The following is a 16,773-nucleotide window of genomic DNA, read 5'->3' as shown; positions in this document are numbered from 1 at the left end:
TGTGGTAATCGTAATAATTCAGTGTAGTAGAAGTAGTGAGTAGTAGTAGCGGGAGTAGAATTAGTTGTAGTAGTAGTAGTAGTAGTAGTGGTAGTAGTAGTCAGTCGTCGTCGTCGTAGTAGTAGTAGTAGTCAGTAGCCATACAGTAGTAGAAGTTAGTAGCAGCAGTAGTAGTAGAAGTAGTACTGACAGTAGTAGTAGTAGTAGTAGTAGTAGTAGTCAGTCGTAGTAGTAGTAGTAGTAATAGTAATTAGCCATAGTAGAAGTAAGTAGCCATAGTAGAAGTTAGTAGCAGCAATAGTAGAAGTAGTACTGACAGTAGTAGTCGTAGTAGTAGTAGTTTTTCTTGTTTTTGGTTGTAGGTGTTATGTTTTTGCTTGTGTAAGTTACCTTGTGTGTTGTGTATGAAATGTGCTATAGAAATGCTATTGCCTTATAGAAGGAAGAGCTGTGGTAGTAGTAGTAATTCAGTGTAATAGTAGTAGTAGTAGTAATAGTAGTAGTAGTAGTAGTCGTAGTAGTTGTAGTAGTAGTAGAAGTAGTAGAAGTAGTAGTAGTACGAATAGTCTAAGCAGTAACAGTGCAGTATAAGTTGGAGTAGTAGAAGAGGTAGGAGTAGACATAGTAGTAATAGTAGATGACATATTAAGTAGTAGTAGTCGTATAAGAAGTAGAATTAGTCAGTAGCCATATTAAAAGAACAATAAGAAGTACTACTAATAGTAATAGTAAACATATATGTAGTTGTGGCATCAGTAGTAGTAGTCAAAGTAGAAGCTGTCGGCGTAGTACTTGTGATAAAAATAGTAATCACAAACAAAGTAATAGTAGAAACGGTATTGGCAGAAACAATGGTTGTAGTAGTAGATGTAGGAGTAGCAGTAGAAGAAGTACCGGTAGTAGTGTTAAGTAGGAAGTAGTTGGATAGTACGAGTAGTTGTCATAATGGTAAATATTAGTAATACTAGCATAAGTGTCACACCGCAGTGAGGTTATCTCGTCCGGGCTTTTTACTGTCTTGTCATTTCTTGTTTTGTTTTGAAAATTAGGACTCCTTTCGTTTCAGGTCACTTGCTCTTCCTCATGCGGTGTCAACTCTGATTTCTGATTGTGTCCACCTGTTTCCCATTACCCTCATGTGTTAAATAGTCTGTGTCTCTCCTGTCTTGTGCCAAAGTGTTTTCGTCAAAGTCACTCTAGCCCAGTCACAGTCCTCAGCCTTGTTGTCTTTGTGTGAATTTTTATATGTAACCTTTCATAGTCACAGTTTAGTTTAGATCCACGCTTTTGGAGCGCCCTTAGTTTAACGTTTTACAGCCTTTGTTTTTCCCTCAGATCAAGGAGTTTTTGTTTAATAAATATCTGCCTTGGTGGCTAACTCTTATCTCTGCGCCTGAGTCCTAAATCTGCCACAACCTGTCAATAAGTCATTACAGCAAGCAAAGTAGTGGTAATAGAATGTACTAGTTCAAAGATAAAAGATAAAAAGACTATATATATATATATATATAGTCTTTTTATCTTTTATCTTTTGTCTTTTATCCTTTAATTGACAGGACAGATCAAAACTAGGGGTGCACCGATCACCATTTTTTGGCCGGTTCACGATCTTTTTTAAAAGTCTGACCTGCCGACCCCAATTTTTGCGGATCACAATAAAATAAAATAAAATAAAAAAGCAGCAACACCGTCAATGTTCCAATCTTGTTTTTTCAGAAAACATTGAACAATATCTTTGAAATAATACAAACAGGTGGTTTTAATTTAACTGCACATAAAGTGGTTCTCTCAAATAATAATGAAAATCCTATAATTACGATTTCTAAACTAACTTATTAAACTGTATTTTGTCAATGATTTTTTTTTTTTTACATTTACCACTAGAGGAAGGCAGCGTACTACACTGATATATATCAGGGGGTCACTAACATAGGGCCAACAAAGACCAAATGTGTAGCCCATGGGCCTGTTCTAAAAATAGCTCAGCAGTGATGCGACATTGTGATTTCCTAAGAATTTCGTAGAACATCATTTGAGAAGAGAGATTTATAGAAATGGTGTGGCATATGGATAAGCATGTTTTCTAATTATTGTGACAAATCATTCAATATTGAAAACATAAGTGTTGTGTGTATCTCACATCCTTTTGAATACAAGTCAAAGCAACAAGATAACAGTTGACGTCACCAATACGACTCAGCCGTTTTTGATCAGAGACACCGAGAGGCAAAAGTGTGACATTTGCCTGTACGATAACTAACGGGAGAGGGAAGAGGGCTGTTACATAGCAACTGCAATGGGATGGGAAAGGAGTGTGTGTGGTGGGCTTGTGGGGGGCTGGCGGTGCGAGAGCTTGCCACCTTCACCATGGCGACAATATCTACAGTAAATAGCCAGACAGACTCTTTCGAGATAAGACAAAACATCCACAAATGGAATCTTTTACAAGGACGCACCGAGGCTCGGTGTGTCATTCAAGCAGCATTTGTCTCTTTCCCTATGTATTTATTTTATATTTATGATTTTCATGAACTTTTATTATTGGAAGTTATTTCAAAATCAACACAACAGCGCTTCCATAGTTGTATTTTCCTCTGTTTTCAGCAGCTGAGCTTCAAAATCTACGGGTGCCCCTTTAAAAAGAATTTTAAAAAACTAATGAAAAAAAACCCTAATTAACTAATATTTTAAAAACACAAGAAAGGAAAAAACTTAGTCCCCATTTATGATTGAAGTCAGCTTCCCATGCAAAGTCACTTTCCACCAACAGAGGGCAGTATAGTCACTGTGTATGAAAAATGTCAACGTCACAAATGTTTACATTTTCCTCCATGCATGTGACTCAACCTCATTGTCAACTTCTATTCCTAATCGATATCATAGAATGCACCGTCCCCTCCATTGCATCACTCCGATGACATAAATCAGTCACGCTTAGACGCGCCAATGAGGGGGATTAATGTCATGAGACGCACACACAAAGCAACTGTGAGGAGGGCATGAAAAAGCTCAGCAGCTATCGTCTCAACCCTCCTTCCCTTGTGCATTGTAGGCATCACTCACTTCCATGGCAACACCAAAGCAACTTTTCGCATTGCAAATCAAGCAAACAAATGCACACAAATGAGAATGACAAGTGCAGGAAATGCATCAAATGTCATCTATTCACCATCTTTGATGTCCAGCTTAAGAATCATGTACTAGTACATTCTTCAGCAACACTAGTAAAACGAGTGTATCTGACTAGTAATGTTTTTTGTTTTTTAAAATAACACTAGTGCCACTTTAGGCCTATAAGTATGACCTTAAAATGGATATCAAGGATATCAAATAAATGATCAAGCAGCCAACCAAAAAGCATTTATTCCATAGCCTTAATATTGATCTTAGTACATGTATTGGTTTTACTCTCTGGTAGGACAACTACATGTCACTAGTGAGGCAAAACTGATTGCAAAACTAGTTGCCAACAGTATGCTAGTATGCAAATGCAATTCCCAAAAATATTTGGCTCTTCAAGTACCATCATAATGACCAACATGAAAATTGAGAAGTGAAGTAGATCTAGTGTTCCCTTGCAATAACTTTTTGCATCGATTTTTTAGTGCAATTTTGCATGGATTTATTTTTTTTCATACACTGTGATGTACCTTTTTTATTTCCTAATTCATGACAGTTTGAACAGTGAGAGTGTTTAAACAAGAGAAAAATGTGAGTAAAGACTTCAACGAGTCGCTTTTCTGACGTCTGCTCTTCGCTCATTGGTTCATTCCACTGTCTGTTAGCTCAGAAGTTAATCGGTCGGGCCCTAAACATTACTAGTGAGACACGTTGCTCTACCAAGGAGGTCGATATGTTCTCCAAGTGTACTGACTTGTCTTACCAATGAGGACAAATATTATACTTGTACATGGACCTACAGCTGGATATGAAGAATATGAAATAATTGCTCAAACGGCTTTCCATAGGCAAGCAACTTGTTCTGTAAATGTTCATAACGAGCAACACACACAATGAAAGTGTGATCAAGGACCATCTCGACTGTCTGTTGTTGCTTAGATACAAGAGCTGCTTGCCACGCGCGTGTATCCTCCCCTCTGCTCGCTCCATGTGTGCGACTTGTTAACATGAAGGGAGAATATGTGTGCATGCACTTTCTTGCATCTGTGCGCTTTTCAGGACTTGTTTGGGTGTAAAGACAACACGTGCGAATGTCAAACTTCCCTGATAACTCCTGACAAGAAGAAAGTAATTGTGTGCACCTTGAAGCTAAAACAATAGGTGAGTGTGCTTTTGCGTGTGAATAGTACAAAAAAATGAACAAAAATGCAATTGTTAAGAATATGAAATAACAAGAAAAAAGTTCGAGAACATGCTCAACTAAAAGCAGCTGTGCTAAAAGCAATTGATTCCATAAAAAGACATTACGGTCATATCAAAAACGAGTGTCACTCTTTATGCTATTTGACTAATTTATGACCAATATGATATTTTTTAAATGATATGATCTGAAAACTCTTTACTATGTCATAAAAAATATCGATTTAAATATCAAACAAAGTGTGAATGTGGAAAAACTTCAAATTAACTCATCCCAATACCGCCCCTTACCGCTCCTCTCCTCCCTCAGCCCTAAAAATGCGCGTTCACAACGACAAAGATGTTTTCCAATTCTCCGTAAACTGTAGGGGGAGGGTTACAAACAAGGGCTGCAGGTTCCCTTTTCACGAAGATAGACGTCGACCTCACTAGATTCTCCCTACTACAGTCACGCCCCCTCAGCAACAAAGGTGGAAGCAATGGAGGAAGTAATGACGACACCAGGAGACAACAAAAAACAGCAGACACATAAATGTAAGTACTGTAATATTTATTGAATGTCATAGTGATGATGGTGGTTTTATTGATTGTTCTATACTTTGGCACAATTGTACGTTTTGATAAATGCTCGCGATTGTCGCATCTGTTTACGTCACAACCAGCATGTGGCCCGAGGTGATGATTTAGCAGATTAGATAGCAAGAGTATGTTCCCAATTGACCATTTGCAAACCATGCCAAACCACGCCACCAAACACCCACAGCTCTGACATTCGGCTGAAGCTCCATTGACTTCCATTGTAAAATCGATCTACAAAACTTTTGTCAGCTTCAATAAAAAGTAGACCAAACAAAGTTCCAACAAGCTGTGGACCTCCAACAAGCAAAATAGTGAAGCGATGTGCCCAAAGATTGTGAACTTCGTACGTCTTCAATGGATTACACAGTGTGGACGGCCACACCCAAATCTAAATGTCTCCAAAACAAGCATTCCTACGTTTGCTCCAAGGTAAGACTATAATGGGCTAGGCTAAAGCTAACTAGCAACCGAACGAGCTAAAAGCCAGCTGTTGTCACTTAAGCTCTAGAGGCAAGATCATCCACAAAACTGGACATCAAAGTTATACTTACGACTATTCAATATTGTATATTATCAGGATATCATTATCATTGGCCATTCATCACCTCATTTGGCGAGCATGTTCACATTTGGTCTTTATGTCACGCCATTTTGTAAAAATACACGGTTGATCTTGATCATTATTAATGTTAGCTGGGTAACTTGACATCCTAAAAGGTAGCTTACGCTTGGTCTCATACTGGGAACTCTGTGATGTTTCATTGATTTACAAAAAATTTACTTATTTTGTTTTCATCTTTCACGTAGCATTATGTGTTACCTCAGAGTAAACAACCGTTCTGTTACGGACAGAGGAAAAAACACGTAACCTAATCAGGTATAAGATGTTGGACCCGGAAGTGTTAAATTCGGGGGGCGGGGCTTTTGTGAATAATCCATTCCTAGGATTTTTTTCTCTCTTTGCCTTTCCAAAGAAGTAGAAGGAAGAGGGGAGAGATAAACAAGACAAAGGGTGCAGGGTGAAGAGGAAGTAAAGGGATTGAGTCTAAATGACACTGTGTACATTTTTCTTTTCTTTTTTTTTACCCGAAAAACATTAGATTATTTTTCACGCATTGGATTCAAAGAGATGGCTCTTCTCTGCGTTTCTTTGTGTTTAACAAATACAATTTTATACTATATAATCATATGAATATTAATTTTGCAAAACTAATCAAGAATATTTCCGGTGTAAACTGTATATACGTACGTGGTGGGAGTTCCAAACAGAAACCCCCTGATTAATAATCAATGGAATATAATAATCTATGTGAAATCTATGTGAAAGAGATCTTTTGCACCTGAGCTCAATAATTACATCCCATGAAAAATAAAAGCGGCCAAATGTGATCCCCGGTTTGGGCGGCTGCGTGCGGTGCAGCCGCGGGCCGCCAGCATGATCTCACGAAAAAGGCTTTGAAATTCAAATGTGTTGTTGCATAACAATGCCATGTGCGAGTTAAGAATGTCTGATAATCTGGATGGGGGGCTGGGGGGGGGGGAGCTGCAAAGCCAAAATATGAGCTGGATGCTTCCCTTCTGTGTGCTGCCAGAGATCCCAGCCAGCACGCAGCCACGAGAGCACGCACTTGTCATTTAAAGGACTCAACTTCATTTAGCCAAACACTATCAAACACTCACCTACATTTATAACCTAAATTCAATTATTTCCTCCATGAAATTATATTCATTTATTCACAACTGTCCATTCTCTTTATTTTCTTGCAGTAATTGTACTGTGTCTATGTTGGATTTTTTTTGTCCAATCTGATTTCAGCTTCTATGTGTTGTCAATCTAATCTGCCCTGCAAGGCCAATGTAACTTCAACTTTATTCAATGGGACTGATGTTTTCTATAATTTTGTATAGCTTGCCACATGCAGGTATGACTTTAGAAGCCTTGAAAGTGTTGGAGGATTCTTCCCCGGCTGTACTTCCAACCTGAGGCGAGCCTGTCAGCCATAGCAAGTCCCACCCTGAGTGCCTGAACCTCAGATGCCCTTTCATGGTGTGTGTTTTGTATGAGTGTGTGCGTGCGTGCAGGCCTTTTCTTGACACTTTAAAATGAAACATCTGCCGATGCCCTCAGGTTATTTTTGTCACTTTTGCAAGGACAAAAAAGTGGGTGGGGGGGGAAGAGGGTTGCAGTAGGTAAAGGGCAGACATTAGCCAGCATTACAGAAGGCGGGATGAGGAAGAAATAAGTAACACAATATCTAGTTACGAGTATTAGAACCTATACAGGAAGTCAAAATAGAGAAAAATATTGAGTTTGTAGCAAGAAAAGCTTCTGGGAAAACTTTCTACGAGGACTGGTGTGTCCAGGGCTCTGTCTGAGGGCCCTTTCTCTACATTAAGTACATTCTTTCGGCCATATTTCCATCAGTTAAATGCACATCATCACAGTTATGCAGTTGAAACTCACCCAAGGTAAGAGGAAAGACGTGATGACTTTTTTCAAGGGGGTGCTAAATGAATTCAGGGGACGGGGTTAAAAAAAACACAGTTTCAACCCGTCAGCCTATTTTTCAGATGTTGTTGATGTTGCAAATTATGTGATTGGTGAAATCTGTTGTGATAATATGTCGGAAAGGGGTGTCAGGCAATACATTTATTTTAATCGTAATTAATCGCATGACTTAATCGCACATTTTATATTTGTTCTAAATGTACAATAAAATGTTGACACAAAAGCGGGAAAAAAACTTTAAACTAATAGAAATATTGCTGTATCTTTTAGTCAGTAAATTCATAATAATTCATAAAATTGAGTTAAAATTAAAACAATGTACTGCACTGTAAAAACGAGTGTGATAATGATTTGTGTCGTGGTCATTTTTCTGCCACTAGATGGCATAATTGCATTTATAAGACATCGGCTCAGTGCATTTTCTTTTCATATTAAGAGCTATCTATTCTCTAACGTGAAATAACAATAACAATTCTGCACATTTTTAAAATTGTAAAATACAACTTCACCCCAGTCTTCCACAAATATATGCAGTATTATTAAATTTATTACTGCTAAATTTTGACGTTGACGTGTCTGTGGCATTGCGACAGCAATTCCCCCATTACAGGCTTTCCAATTAATTGTACAGTAGTTGTAATAAATTAGTAACTGTATTAATCACGTGTTTAAAAAAAAAATTGCGTTAAAGGAACTTTAAATTAACTGAAAATTACCACACTCATTTTGACACCAATAAAAAAAAAATACAAATAAAATCTCTGAATCCACTTCTACCTCTCCATCAACCACGCTTCCACATTCTTTCCTTAGTGACAAAAATGACTCAAATGACTTTAAATCTGAAACAAATCCAGACTCAATCGTTCAAAATTAGCATATTCCAATGAACCTCATTAAGGCTCAAGCATGTGACAGCCTCTTGAAATTGCTTCAATTTTTATTATTCGTAGTCATTATTTTACGGAGGCCCGAAGGTGACATGGTAGGGGGGGGGATACTTTGCGTCCCCTCACAAAAAGTTTGCCGTTCCCTCCTTCACAAAGATTGTGAGATAACGCAAAGATTGCGTTCTGTTGCAAAAACGTTCTCGTCCCCGCCCAATGACATGACGCAAAAGTTTTTTTTTTTTTTTAAACGAGTTGATGTACATCCGGGTAATTTTCCGTGTGACCAAAAGGGACGAAGATGGAGCTTTGGGAAAGTTTTCTCACTGCTGTACACGCTCCATCCTCACTTTTGGTCACACGGAAGATGACCCGGAAGTACATCAACTCGTTTAAAAAAAAAAAGGGAAAAAAAGCGTCCTCTCGCGAAAAAACTTTTGCGTTATCTCGCAATCTTTGCAAGAAAACGTAAAGTGTTTTTGCGACGGAACGCAAATTATGATTTTTTCCCATACCATGTCACCTTAGGGGCTCCTTATTATTTATTATTATAATATTGGCCAGCACGGAACAACATAATATTGGTAATCATGTCTATCACAAGAAGACCCATAAAGAAAGTTCAAAGAAGATATGCTTAGAAAGTCTGCCATTTTTGTTCATAGCAGCCACTTTAGTGTCATTGTCACGTGTCCTTCCAATGCAAACTTGCCCAAGATATTTGTCAGATTGCTACCAAATTGAAATCTTTTCTACTAGACAAAATGGTCGAAATTGTGAAGATTTGAGTTTTTGCTTTGGAACTGTAATAACGTTGCTCCACGAGATCAGAGCTTGGCTAAATTTAGACTTAAAAGCTTCCCATGTACCCTGAATGAATAGAAGCATTAATTGCACCATTCAATCTGTATAATTGAATCAAAGCCACTGAGAATTGGGGAGGGCGGACATCATTTTAGTGCAGGGGGCAGTTCATTATTGGTCCTGACTCATCTGTACAACAATTTGGACAAGTCTAATTTCCAAGATGGCCATGCCAATGAGACCAGGATGCTCCTGCCACACGAACATCCAAAGCTTCAGAGATTGAAGAAAAGGGAATAGAATCATCCCAAACATGCAAAGATTAGGAATTAAAATTCAAGGGTGACAATGAACAACGCTGATTGATTAATCAATTCAGGAAGAGTTGTGCCTCAATACATTTATCTATATAAGGTTTTAATGGGCATAGAAATGAAGCAAAGGGAGAGACAACGTCAATATTACAAGAGGGACAAGATGGAGAGTCAAGGGGAAATGATGAAGAAGAACGCGGTTCTGCCTCAGAGATTTGTCTGTTTTGTTGACTGGAAAGATTTAATCAAGTACAGAGCGGTGAACCACACAGAAGCCCACCACTTGTCTGAGGGAGCCAGTGGTGAGGCAACCCCCCCCCCCCCCCCCCAAGAAGCTTTGGCTGCGCTGCTCACACACTGCGGCCATTAGAGTGCTGAGCCTGAACACAAAACCAACACAAGAAAAAACGAACATACACTTCCTCTTTCTCCAGTTCTCTTATCAGACCCAATATGTATTATAGGAGTGTTTGTTTTCACTTGAGGTTGCTAAATGGGTAAATATTCTTCATAAAAGAGGCGTCAAGCTGTTTATTGCCACTCCCAATGAGAATTACATTTAAAGCTATCTGAATGCTAACAATTAGCATGTATGTGGAGGTGTTCCAAAGACAAAATGTGCTGCAGCACATGTAGACGGTCATACTATATATTCTTTCTCCTCAGCGAATAACGATTTGTATAACTGCCGTACTGAAAATAAGAGAGAAGAGCTGAGCCTCAAGTTGTGCACTCCAGAATCAGCAGCACAGTCAAAGAAGATAAGAGTGACTAAAATGGTCTCTTTTAAATTGTATTTAGCTACAGTCCTGCTCACCATTATTGGCACCCATGAAGGTAAAGTACATCATGTGAAATAGCTTCTGAAAAAACAAATTAAGTAAATCCTTTTATTTTTTTTTTTTTACAGAGAACGTGTGTTTTATCATAAAGACCAAATGATTAAAAAACAATAAACAATGTGTGGAAAAAATAGAAAACTTAAAATGTGCTCTCTCACTGGTATTGGCACCCTTTCCTGTAAACCTTTCCTGGAAACATATTGTGACTCACCTTTGGTAAATCACAAATGAGAATTCCCTGTTCTAAATTGTCTGTGCCCAACTGACATGAATTAACTCATTCAATGCCATTGACGGCTATAGAGGTCAAAAATTAATTTGAAATATTTCGATTAGTTTAACATTTTTCCCACTTTTGTTAACAAGAGTATGAAAACCTAGATTGTTTTTATTATTAATGTACATTTAGAACAGATATAAAATTTGTGATTAATAGTGAGTTAACTAGTGAAGTCACGCTATTAATTATGATAAAAAAAATTTGGTGCCTGACGCCCTTAATTTTTAATAATCTTTTTTAAAAAAAAGATTATTAAAAATAAAATAAAAAAATAATTAAATTACCTTTTTTTAAGAAGAAAAGGTTATTAAAAATTAGGAATTTTTCATATTTAATCCCATGATTTCACTAGTTAACTCACAATTAATCACTAATTTTATATCTTTTCTAAATGCAATTTTTTTCCTCTAGGTTTTTGTTACTCTTGGTGACGTCTATAGCAGTCAATGGCAGTGAATGAGTTAACCAATGAATGATGACTTTGATGTTTTTAAAAGCCACCTGTTATCCCCTTTTCTTTCGTAAGGGTATAGAGCCATCTACCAAAGATTTTGGTAGCCCTGTTACAGTGGTGCGTAATGTCATTAAGAAGTTTGACGAGCATGGAACTGCCAAGAACTATGCACACACGATGTAAGATCACCCCCCCCCCCCCCTCCATTTGCAGCTGCAAAAAAATATTCCACAAGTCAATCACACACTCGCTCGCGCACTTTCTGCTGTGTGCGTTTTTCCTGTTTGACCATCACTCAGCACAGCATCAATCACTCTCACCTCATTCTGTGTGTGTGTATGTGTGTGTGGCAGGCGGACATAGAGAGAGAGAGAGAGAGGAAAAGGTTACACTCATGACCCAGCTGTCACTTTGCTTTACCTCCCTAAGGGTTATTATGCTGTGCTGTTCCCCAATCCAGGTGCTGGTTTTGAGTGACAGGCTAATTTGGACGTGTCGCTCTACCGACAAATACACGTCGGACTAAGTAATACTGTAGATGTTTCTTGATGTTTTTACAATTACATTACAATTACAATTACATCTGGCTGCTAATTTGGGTGACGTGGCTCAGTGGTAGAGTGGTCGTCTCCCAATTCAGAGGTTATGGTTTCGATCCCATGCCATTGTGGCCATTTTGAAGTATCCTTAAGGAAGGTACTGAACCCTGAGTTGCTCCTGATGCTGCGTCATCAGTAAGTGAATGAGTAGTCGAATGTAAAATGTTTTCAGTGCATTGTAAGGTGGAAAAGCGCTATATAATGGTTTATTTTGTTTGGGGGGGCTAAAAATGTGAAATATCGCAAAATTGACATTATAGGGATGTGAGGTCCAGCCACAGTTAGGCTTTAGCTACACGTGCTTCTACTCAACCGGCAGGTAAACGAGCACACACACACAATAGGTACATACATTACCTATCATCCCGTGAGGGAAATAAAATGAAATCAACGGCAAGATATTTTGTGACTGTGATTTTTTCTGAATGGCTGTCAAAAGTATTCTCTCCTCCCATTGGCCATTGCCTTGTTCTTTTTGCTAAACATTAAGAGCAGTTTAATTGGCCTCCTCTAATGGGGAGCTACACTCATGCAGCTCTCCTTTTGTGAGTCATGTGTACGAGGATGGTAACCACGGAAACGGCTACTCTATGCCTTTGGGTTTAAATGTATTGACTGAAAAGAAAATGGTGATATTGGTGTTTTTTAGAGGGCATTGGATTAATTGATTTTTAATTCAATTCAGTGGATACAATTAATTTAATACGAGTTGATTTGTGTTACAAGCTTGGTCATGGAACAGATTAAACTCGTAAAACGTCACTAAGTTTCATTTTTCATTCATTTAAATGTCAATTTGCCATAATATGTCCTCTTAAAAGCACATAATGGCAGAGAATAAGTGCACCAACGACTCCCTCATGTTTCGAGGCTACATTTAGTAGTTATTTTGCTTGGAATGGCTACGTGAAATGGAATAACTAGGTCGAGGCAGCACATGCGCACCCAAAATGCATCAACAGTGTCCCAGAGTGACAAGCGCATGAACAGTGAACACACACACCCAAGCAAGTCTAAAAGCCTCCACTTTATAAACATGAATGAGCATGGAGATTAGCGTGAACAGCTCAGAAATCTTTCACAACATCTCCCAGTCACAGCAGGGAATGCCGCTTCCACACGTCATACTCACACACAAACACACACACACACACACACACACACACACACACACACACACACACATCATCAGTGCAGTCACACTGGGGCGGGCATTAAGACCGACCTGTGACGTGTAGCCTGTCGCCGCTGACCTCAATCTTGAGGAAGAGGCGACCCCGCCGCTCCGTGTGGTCCATCCCGCACAGGCTTGGCACGTTGACCACGCACTGCTTATGCACGTTCATGTCGCAGGCTGGACGTAACAAGAAGTGAGGCGAAGGAGCGAATGGTGTTAGGTTTCGAAGAACGCAGTCATAGCATTCAAAACGGCAACTTTTGTTAGGACACAAACAAATGGAGCTACCTGGCTGCATACAAAATAAATTAGTTCTATTTAATTCACATCTCTACCAGAAGGAGTCTATGTGTTTTTGTCTGCATTGATACATAGTACATGGGACAAGTCATTTTGTACACACCTGCAAACATTAATGAGATTGGTGCATATATATATATATATATATATATATATATATATATATATAAAGCCGCAAAACATTTGAACATTGTCATTAAACAAAACAGTTTTATTCTGATTTACTGAGGACTCAAGAGCTGTAGAGCTGCACCATAACAGAACAATATGCAGCATCCAATATCCAACATTTCATCTTCCATGTGGATTTTTTTGTGTGCGTGTAATCAAATTTTCATATTTCATTTTTCCTTTCATTTTTAGACTTTTCTGCCTTTCTGCCAATTTTTTTTGGGGGCATTTATGGCAATTTTTTTGACATTTCTCAGATATTTTTTGGAAATGTCATGGTCATGTTTTTTTTTTACATTTTATGGCCAGTTTTAAAACTTTTTCATCTACCTATCATCATTTTCTGACAAGTAAAAATTTGGGACTCTTTTTTTATATTTAATTATAAATTTTTATCTAAATCATTACTTCATTTGAAGAATACTTTATATAAAAAAAACTAAAAATAAATATGTAAAAATTATTAATTTCTACTATATATATATATATATATATATATATATATATATATATATTTTTTATTTTTTTTTGGAGCGCCACAGGAGAAGTACTAAAAAGCCACATGTGGCTCCAGAGTCGCAGGTTGCAGACCTCTGGTCAAAAAAAAAAAAAAGACTCTGTTGTAGGCTCAGTTGTATTAAGGAATGAGAAGGGATGTCAAGTCTTTTCATTCCTTAATAAGTTGTTGAGTGTCCATTGTTTTCACCCAAACAGTTCACTCCACCTTTCTTGTCGACCCTTGCGCGGAGACAAGGACATGGTAGGGTAAGATGGTTGGTCGTAAGAAACTTGTAATGGCCTCCCACATACCAATTTGTTCTGCCCCATTCCCATTACCATCTGCGATCTGGGCTCCGAGCAGAGACCCGCAGATGGATGGAGTGCGTAAGAGGAGGAGAGAGTGAGAGGTGATGGATGGAGATGACTTGAGAAGATAAGGGGGACGGCGTACCGAGAGGAAAGAAATGTGATGAGTTGGAGAAAAATGGGAGAATAAGAAGAGAATACATCCGTTCATCCATTTCTGCCTCCTGATCTCTGCATTTCACCATCCTTGACCATTTTCAAATCCAAAATAAAAAAACACCTATTCATGATTGCCTACACACTTTAAGCACACTGCTTCTTTATTTTATTATTAGTTTTTAGTCATAATTCTATTTAATCTGTAGAATTTTGTTTTAAATGTAGTTTTTAACTGTTATACAGCGTCCTTAAGGGTCTTGAAAGGCGCTTTCAAATGTAATGAATTATTATTATTATTTTCTATACAGAGAACCAGCGTTTGAGACCCACCGGCAAGGTTTAAGAATTTCACGAGACTAACCACTACATTCATCAGCATGCAGCAGAGGAGAATACTCGTACCGCGGTACCCCAAAAATTTGGAGTTCGGCCACATTTTTAATTTAAAAAAGCCTATATCTGTCCTAAACGTGTCGTCATTAGGTGTCATCACACATCAGTATACCTAATTTCAGCCCAGCATCAATGACTACGTTTCCATGCAGTCAATATTCAGGTTAAGGTCCCAAATTTCGGATTCTGAAACATTCGGCATCGGGTTTTTAAATACCTGAATAAGAGTTACGAACAAGTTCTGTTCCTACATTTATGGCGACGTAGCCCGAATTTAAGTAAGATTTCACCACTAAAGTCGAAATTTACGTCAAAATCTTTTGTACAGTAATTTTGAAAAACACGTTTGTGGCACCCGGAAGGAATATTTTGTGTTTCCGCACGGACATTTATTGCTGACGGATGGCAAAGTGGAACTTGGAAACTTAAACACAGAAAGGTGGCGTGCATGACGGCAAGCCGACTGCTCGACAACAACAACGCAACTTTAAATAACTTTAAAATGCCGTGATTACTGTGGGAAATGTTAATGAAAAATTAGGTGCTACGGGCAAGGCATGGGCGTCGTAGAGTCGAAATGTCGAAGGTCAAGTACGTTGTAACTCGAGGACATTGCACGTGTTTACGTGGCCTTTGGTTTATTGACTACAAGTAAATGTAGTCACAGTGATTTTTGTATTTTCCAGAATACTCCAAGCAGAAAAGTCATGACTGTTGGATATGATTGTCTGAACAGGTTTTGTGAAGCAAAGTTCAGAGCTGTTAGCAGTTTTATTTCTTTTACCCACCCACCAACCTATATAGCCTCATCTAGCAGGTTTTTGGGAACAAGGACCTGCGCTTTTTGACAAGAAGGACCATTAAGTGAAGATGTAGACTAATTAGGCTAGTTTCAAACGCTATATCTAGCTTGCCACTTTATCATATGTTTAATGGTCAGCTATTGGCTAACTAGCGGCTAGCGCAAAATCTAACGGAGCCTTCGACGCCTTCCTTCTGTACTTCACAAACGACACATTTCTTTGTCATGTGTGATGTGTTGAACACTTCACATGACAACTTATCCAAGTGGGATGGTGAAGTTTGGTGATGCAGCACTAATTACGAAGGGTGGGAATCTTTGAATGTCTAACGATTCGATTCGATCACAATTTTTGTGAATGCGATTCGATTCAGAATCAAGTTTTGATTAAGAGTAATTTTTGATTTAAAATGATTTGATTGACAATGATTTTTGCTTCAATCTATAGATGTGCAAGGAATTGTAATGATCTACTCCAGTCTGACTCGCTAATGCTAATTAGCGCGCTACTCGCGGCACTTTTATCACTCAAAAGAACGGCTCCACACTGAAAAAACAAACAAACTTTTATTGGAATAACTTGATGGTGACTTTTTCCTTCTACTCTCTAATGTGGCTACAACTTAACAGTGTATTAGACCACGTGGAACCACACTGCCCCTCAGTGGCCAAACCAGGTACAACATGGACAGCGCACCAAATAAAGGCACACACAGACAAAGGCAAGACAGTATAAAATAATTGAAATAAAATCGATTTTGGGACATATTAAAATCGATTCTGAATCGTACTAAATGAGAATGGCGATTCTTATGAGAATCCAATTTTTGCCACACCCCTACTAATTACCCCTCTTTGACGTGCCACTGTAATAAGGAAAGTGGTAAAGTTAGATGACAAAGTCACAGGATGTGGATCCTACATAGAAAAACATAGCTCGAGGCATTTGAGTGGAAACTGTGCTGTGAGGTTAGTTTTGACCATCTCCTATACTCCCATCTGTTCTCATTAGGGGTGGTACAAAGAGAGAATCCATGGACATATGGGCGCTGTGTACTCACTGTCACATTTCATGCCCTGGTGGATGAGGCCGTACAGCAGTGAGCCACAGTGGTCGCAGAAAGTGGGACTGCCGTAGGAATGTATCTTGAATTTGTGCTTGCTTCTGGGATCCTGGAAACACGACAGCAGGAAACATGTTTAGTATATTAGCGCTAAGACATTAGTCGTTATTTAATTTCACTTAATGAGAGCTTTCATTAGCTGACAGAAGGTACATTAACCTGTTAATACACCTGTTTTGTTTTATTCATTTTTTCCTTTCGGACACATTATTACAGGTTACTTTGATCACATCATCATTTGCAACATTGATA

General features: G+C 38.5%; 1 protein-coding gene across 2 annotated transcripts in view; it reads right to left on the bottom strand.

Moving 5' to 3' along the window:
• Window positions 1–16,773, bottom strand: part of prkcab (protein kinase C, alpha, b) — a 109,734-nt gene that overhangs the window by 18,900 nt on the left and 74,061 nt on the right. For both annotated transcript variants that reach the window (XM_077557500.1, XM_077557501.1), the window contains 2 exons: window positions 16,459–16,570; window positions 12,814–12,942 (listed from right to left, as the gene is read on the bottom strand). In XM_077557500.1, the coding sequence (XP_077413626.1) occupies window positions 12,814–12,942; window positions 16,459–16,570 (241 nt within the window). The remainder of the gene's footprint in view (window positions 1–12,813; window positions 12,943–16,458; window positions 16,571–16,773) is intronic.

Source organism: Vanacampus margaritifer, chromosome 2 (genome assembly GCF_051991255.1).
Source record: "Vanacampus margaritifer isolate UIUO_Vmar chromosome 2, RoL_Vmar_1.0, whole genome shotgun sequence".
NCBI lineage: Eukaryota > Metazoa > Chordata > Actinopteri > Syngnathiformes > Syngnathidae > Vanacampus > Vanacampus margaritifer.
The sequence above is the reverse complement of the archived record's forward strand: the minus strand, read 5'-3'. Positions and strand labels throughout refer to the sequence as shown.